The 6,058-nt window shown below is 40.4% G+C and overlaps 1 protein-coding gene across 3 annotated transcripts in view; it reads left to right on the top strand.

Annotated features, from left to right (window-relative positions):
* Positions 1–1,044: 1,044 nt before the first annotated feature.
* Positions 1,045–6,058, top strand: part of Fas (Fas cell surface death receptor) — a 52,976-nt gene continuing 47,962 nt past the window's right edge. For all 3 annotated transcript variants that reach the window (XM_047552377.1, XM_047552378.1, XM_047552376.1), the window contains exon 1: positions 1,045–1,203. In XM_047552377.1, the coding sequence (XP_047408333.1) occupies positions 1,174–1,203 (30 nt within the window). In that variant the 5' untranslated portion in view covers positions 1,045–1,173. The remainder of the gene's footprint in view (positions 1,204–6,058) is intronic.

Genomic DNA, 6,058 nt, shown 5'->3' with positions numbered 1-6,058 from the left:
AGATTTCCAGATTTGGGAGCCTGAACAGGCTTCTAGAAGGAATTGTTAACAAAGAGGAAGCCTGAAGGATGAAGAATGGGCTAGGCAGGGCTGGTTCCAGAGTAGTGTGCTTAAAGAGATGAGCCCTGCTGGGGAGGAAGACAGGTAGTAACAAATACTGAACTCCACAGTGGTGCAGTTAATCAACTGCTTCTAGACTCAGGCTCATTAATGATGCCATTGCCCAGACTTTCTGTAACAATCATGCAAAACCATCTACTAAGATATCTTCTTTTCCAAAATAATAGAGACTTTGAGCAGTGTTACTCAGAGCACTAAAGAATTACAAGTTGTTTTTTTTTTTAAAGAACATTTGTCAGGAAATTTTGAGTAACAAAGAGTAACAAAGGAGAGGAAGTAATTGTGAACCTTTAATACAGCTGGGGCTTTCTGATTTGTCATAAGTAGTTAACTTTGTTCTTCTTTTGAGAAATACGATCTGACTGCCCCCTCCCTCTTCATAATCCCATAGCACAATCTCTATTTTACCGTATGATGACTGCCACTTAATACAATATTCAGTGGCTCTATGAGGACCTCTAGTGCTCAACCACAAGATCGCGACCTGAGTGAAAGCCAAGTCTTGGGCTGGTTGTTCGTAGCAACTGGCTAAGGCTCCTGCACTCAGGCATGAAGTACCAACTCTTAGCTCCAGATTCGGCTCAAGGCTTCCCCAACCTTCCCAGGCTGAACTACAGAAAAGCTGAGGAAGGATCTCAATCGGGCTCTGAGGGCTCTCACCTGAACTGAGCTTGTCAGCCAACCGCGGAAACACCCCAGGATGGGACATGCCCGTTTGTGCAACAAACCCTGACTTTCCCCACTGAGGCCTCCCCCGGCGTTCCCCAGCAAAACTTCCCTTCTTCTTGACCCCGGGGTTTTTTGTTAGGTCGTATCTCCTCTCTCCAAAGGAGCGACGTGCAGGTGTTCAAAGACGCTTCCGGGAAGAGAGAGGAAAACGGTTTGAGAATAACTTCGCTGGAGCTCTAGGGGCGGGCCCTGGCAGAGAACACACCTGGACGCCAGCCAGAACTGGAGGTGCGGCTCTCGTGGCGGTCACTTCTCCCAGGTCTGGTGACTTGCTCTGCTCGGAGTTGGAGAGGCCCTTTCACTTCGGCGGATTGCTCCACAGCCATGCCCAGGATCTGGGTTCTCCTGCCTCTGGTGATCCCTCTCCCGCCGCGGTGGGGCTTCTCCCTGCTTAGCCCTGGAGCGCGCGCTGTGGGGCGGGAGCAGTACCCGCTCCAGAGCTGCCGCGGTGGCGGGTCACTGGTGCCTGGGAATTGGGGCGAGCTGGCCAGCCGGGTGCGGCGGGTAGTGGACCAATGACTGCCGGGTGGTCAGGAAGCCCGGGAACTTGATTTTCTCGGGGCCTGTCGGGTAGCGCTGAGCCCGGAGGGCAGGAGGCGCACTGCCAGCCCTTTGGGGGTGGGGGTCGGGGTCGGGGGAACTATTGTGCGCGACGAAAAGGTGGACGTGGGAGCGGCAAGGGATCGAGGCAGGGGCCCGGGAGACTTTGGTGTCGCTGGAGGAGTACTCCAGCCAGAGGGAAGAGGGAATCTTCTGGACTTACACAGTGCCAAGCCAAAGGTCCGCTTCGCGGTGGGTGGGACTGTGAGAGCGCGCGATGCCGGGGGCGACGGGGAGCCGTACTGCTAGTTTTCTGACTGTTCTCAAACTTAGGGTGCAAGTCGACCTTAGGCAGTGGTTACTGGTGAATCTTCGGAAGGCACCGTTTCTTTTTTGGTAAAATTATCTCGAACAGAATACACCTCTGGAGGTTTGCTTTCCTCCTTTTTGCAACACAGAAAAAGAAACTAGTTGCTTCCCTTCCGGAAACTCCTCTCCTTAAGACTGTAAGTCGCTGTCTCAGTGGGTTTCTGTTTTTGTTTTTCTACCTTCTTTTTCTCCTCTTATTCTGCCTCAGCTTGCACTGTCACGATAAGTTTCTGAAAGCCGGGGCGGGAGGAAGCCTTGGTCTCGGTACCTTCCCCTGGGTGTCTGCTCACACCGCATGCGCGCTAAACCTGGTAACTACTTGGCCAGTAGCTTGGGTGGCCTCGTTTGGAGAGTTCCTTGCTCAGAAAATGCCAGCTTTATGATAGCAAATATAAGGACTTGGTCCCAAGAGGTTCATTTGAGTTCTGAGTGTCAATGGTTTATTTTATGAGGCCCCAACGAAATCCTGGACACCGTGACAGGAGTGTTTACAAATGTGATCCCAAGTCAGTTCTTTCAGAAGCTTCATCTCTGGTTACAGAAGGGGAAATGGGGTTCAGAGAGCTTAAATAATCCACCTGAGATCACACAGCAGAGCAGAACTTGAATTTTGATCTTATTCCAAGAGATGGGCAATTTGCTGATTGCAGTTGATTTCTAGAATACATCAAGAGTTTAAAGGAAAAATTTGTCTGAGACCACTTTGTAACCAGGAAAAAAAAAAAAAAAAAAAATCCACCCTAGTCCTTTCAGAAATAATGTGCATTATTTGGGCTCCTTTAGAAATTTCCCTGGAGAAAGTTTAAGATCAAAATTGAGAAATCACTTATACAATCTCAGAGTATACTCTTCCTAATTACTCCACTGTTACAGTGTGAATTGCTTTGACTATCTGTTTTGGGATAGGAGTATTAGCAAAGTGTAAGAAAATTGTCAAGGCCTGGAGGTATGTGTATTTAACATACCTTCAGTTGTATCTTTACTAAGTGATGCATTCCTGAAGCGCCAAGGAAACTGCTTTTTCAAAAGAATGCACACATTAATGCATATGCATACTTTTCCTTACATATGATATAATACTTATAATATTAAAATTAAATTTAACATTTATGATATATTTATTTAAGAGATTAAGATTTATTAAATGTTATACAGATGAGTAGAACTTAAAAATCAGACAACCCTCTCACTTAGATAATCATTGTTTTTATTTTGTTGTATATCTTCCATTTTCCCTTTTAGTATGACTTTTTGAAATTTACACAACATGCCCATTGCTTGTCCAAAATCATATCTGTGTTCTTCAAAAAGTTTCCATATTGTGTGTCCCCTTGTGTTTTTCCAGAAAAAAAAATGCTTACTTTTTATGCCTCCCCACTTGGTAGTGCTTTGTTAGTAGTAGCAATAAATAAAATGGAGGCAGAGGGTTCATTATATGAAACAGGGAAGCACATTTTGCTTAATTGGGTTAATGAACTGGAAGAAGATGTGACAGCTGGGAGCTGCTTCATTTTTTTTCCTTTCCTCTCTGCTTCCCTTTTCTCTCCCTATTCTTGCAGAATTAGTTTTCTTTTTTAGTTTCTGGGTGTTTTTTCTATGGCACTTACAACACGTAAGTTTGAAATTCCAAAACATTCACAAGTTTCTAGAGAAGAAAGAAAAATTAAAACAAAAAAACTTTTTTTTTTTTGGGGGGAAATACCTTTGGGTACTGTGTTGGTTGGTTTTTGTGAGGTGGTGGTTGTTGTTTTTTTTTAAATAGTGCATGGTCCAAAGATTTTTTTTTTTGGGAAAATAAAGAGCATTTTATTTATTTATAATTTAATAATTTTCCTTAGGGCAATCCAAGAAGCATGCAATGGGCTGCAGTGTGTCTCTAATTTTATTTTTTAAATGGGTTTTACTTATCACAAAGGATTTAAAAAGTTTTATGAATACAGTAAAATGATGAAATTTAAATCAAAACATTAACAATTAGTGTGAAAAACCTGATTGTAAGTGATAGCATGAATGAGAGGCAAAAATGAAGTTGATACTTGGAAGATCACCAGGGGCCCCAGTAACAGCTAGTTAGACAAATGCAAAGTCCTCTATTCTCCATGACTGAGATACAGTTGTCACTTTTAGTGGCAAATTAGCATTTAATTTGGAAAAAGAAATTATTTCTTGCCCTGAGTCTAGAGGTGGAAAATGGTGAGACAGAGGCAAAGAAAAACCATGATTTGGATACTGTCTCTGAGTTAAGTCTCTTTGGGGCAGTGGACAAGTAATTTACTTGTTAACACTCCTAAAAAAAATCTGAAAACTATGGAATCTTCAGGGGAAGCTGATCACTACAGCACAATTGCCAGTTGGAGATACTCACCATTTTCTGAGATAATCAGAAACCTGAATAAGGAAATCCCCCCCTTGAAAACCCCTACTAACTTAAGTGCTTTTAAAGGTGAATCATCTTGGGTCCCAAAAGTCCCTTACTGAGCACATGTTTTCTAATAGGTACTACAGTCCACAGCAACTTGAAACAAAATTTAGGATAGCGAATCCATCTATCTCTTCCTGTTAAATGGGTAAATATAGAAACAAATGACCAGATGAAGTGAAACAAAAAGTAAACATTGAAAAATAAAGTCACTCATTTTAGATTCATTAGAATCTTTTTTTGTTTTTTTATAGCCTCTTAGCCTTGTCTATACTTGCACATAATTACATGTTTAATCAGTGCTATTTATATTCTGCTTTTTATCATTTTATACATACTCAAATCATTGTTTCTTTTAATTTTTATTTGATATGTTATAGAGATGGCATTTATTAAATGAGCTGTAATTACTGAATTTTATTTATAATTATTATTTTTAATTTTACTTATTACTTTTATTTATAATTTCTTATAAAGAAAACATTTCTTACTGTACTGCTGTATCAGCAGATGTAATCACCCCAGGGAGAGGACCAAGCTTACCGCAGGCTATGTTAAGCTGTATACTGGGATAAACTTCCTAAATTGGAATAAACTTGGCATTGGATTTATGAATGATAGGCTGTTCTTTGATCCAGTTATGCAGCATTATATATATATATATATATATATGTGTGTATATATTTATTCACCTCTATATTCTGTGAGATCATGAAAATTTAAGATATGAGAAACATGGACACTTGATTTCTGAGACAGAGATCTTGAAAAAAGACACAAACAAATGAGAGAGAACATGTACAAGCTCAGAGTTAAGACCTTTAAGTCCTTGCTGAAAAAGCTTTGATGATTTACTCCTCTCACAACAGGATCTTTGGTCCTGGTAAGCTGTTTTTTCACATTTATGCTGAAGGATCGAGGCCTGATTTTAAAAATTGGACCTATACTTACAGAAAGACAAATATCACATGATGTCACTTACACGTAGAAGCTAAAAACGTTGAACTCGTAGAAGTAGGGAGTAGTAAGATGATTATCAGGGGATATCAGAGGAGAGTGACTGCAGAGATTTTGGTCAAAGGATACCAAATTTCAGGATGAATGGATTCAGACAGGGTGAATACATTTGAGAGATTTTGTACAACATGGTGGCCATAGTTAATAATAACGTGTTGTATGCTTCAAATTCACTCATATTTTAGATGTTCTTACTACAAAGAAAAACCATTAGTACGTGAGGTAATACAGATGTTAATTAGCTCAATTTATCCATTCCATAATGTATATGTGTTTCAAAACATGTTGGACATCATAAATATGTATGAATTTTGTTCATTAAATTTTTTTAAAAAATTGGCCTTATACTGCCCCCAGACTGTTTTTGTTTAGCCCACACTATGTTGACACATAAAGCATGTATATATGCATTTGCTTATTTATTTAATTTTAATATTTATTGACACCATTTAAGTGTTAGGTATTTTGGTTTCTCTTGAAAAACTGAAGATCTAAGCTGATATAACACATGTCCCTGTTCCCCTGGAGCTCCGTAATGGCTGCCCCTTGGATCCAGGTAGAACATTCCAGTTTGACCAGCCCCTTCCAATTGTTGTTGTCTATTATAACTGGTTATTTTACTTTTGTGTTACTTTTGTGACCCTTCTAGGCATTTAAGGCCTCTGGGGCTCCAGTTTAGGACTTTGTAGCCTTCACATTATCTATTTCTCTGTCAAAAATGACTTCTTTCCAGACTTATATTTGGAAAGATCATTCGTTCTTCATGAAAAGCCACATTCTGATTTGCAGGTGCAAAACACAGATGCAGTTAAGTCTATAAACTCTTTACCTTCTCACATGTAAATGTAGTATCCTGGTAACCTC

This window comes from Sciurus carolinensis, chromosome 5 (assembly GCF_902686445.1).
Source record: "Sciurus carolinensis chromosome 5, mSciCar1.2, whole genome shotgun sequence".
NCBI classification, from domain to species: Eukaryota; Metazoa; Chordata; class Mammalia; order Rodentia; family Sciuridae; genus Sciurus; species Sciurus carolinensis.
Note: the sequence above shows the minus strand (reverse complement) of the source record. Positions and strands in the feature narration are given on the sequence as shown.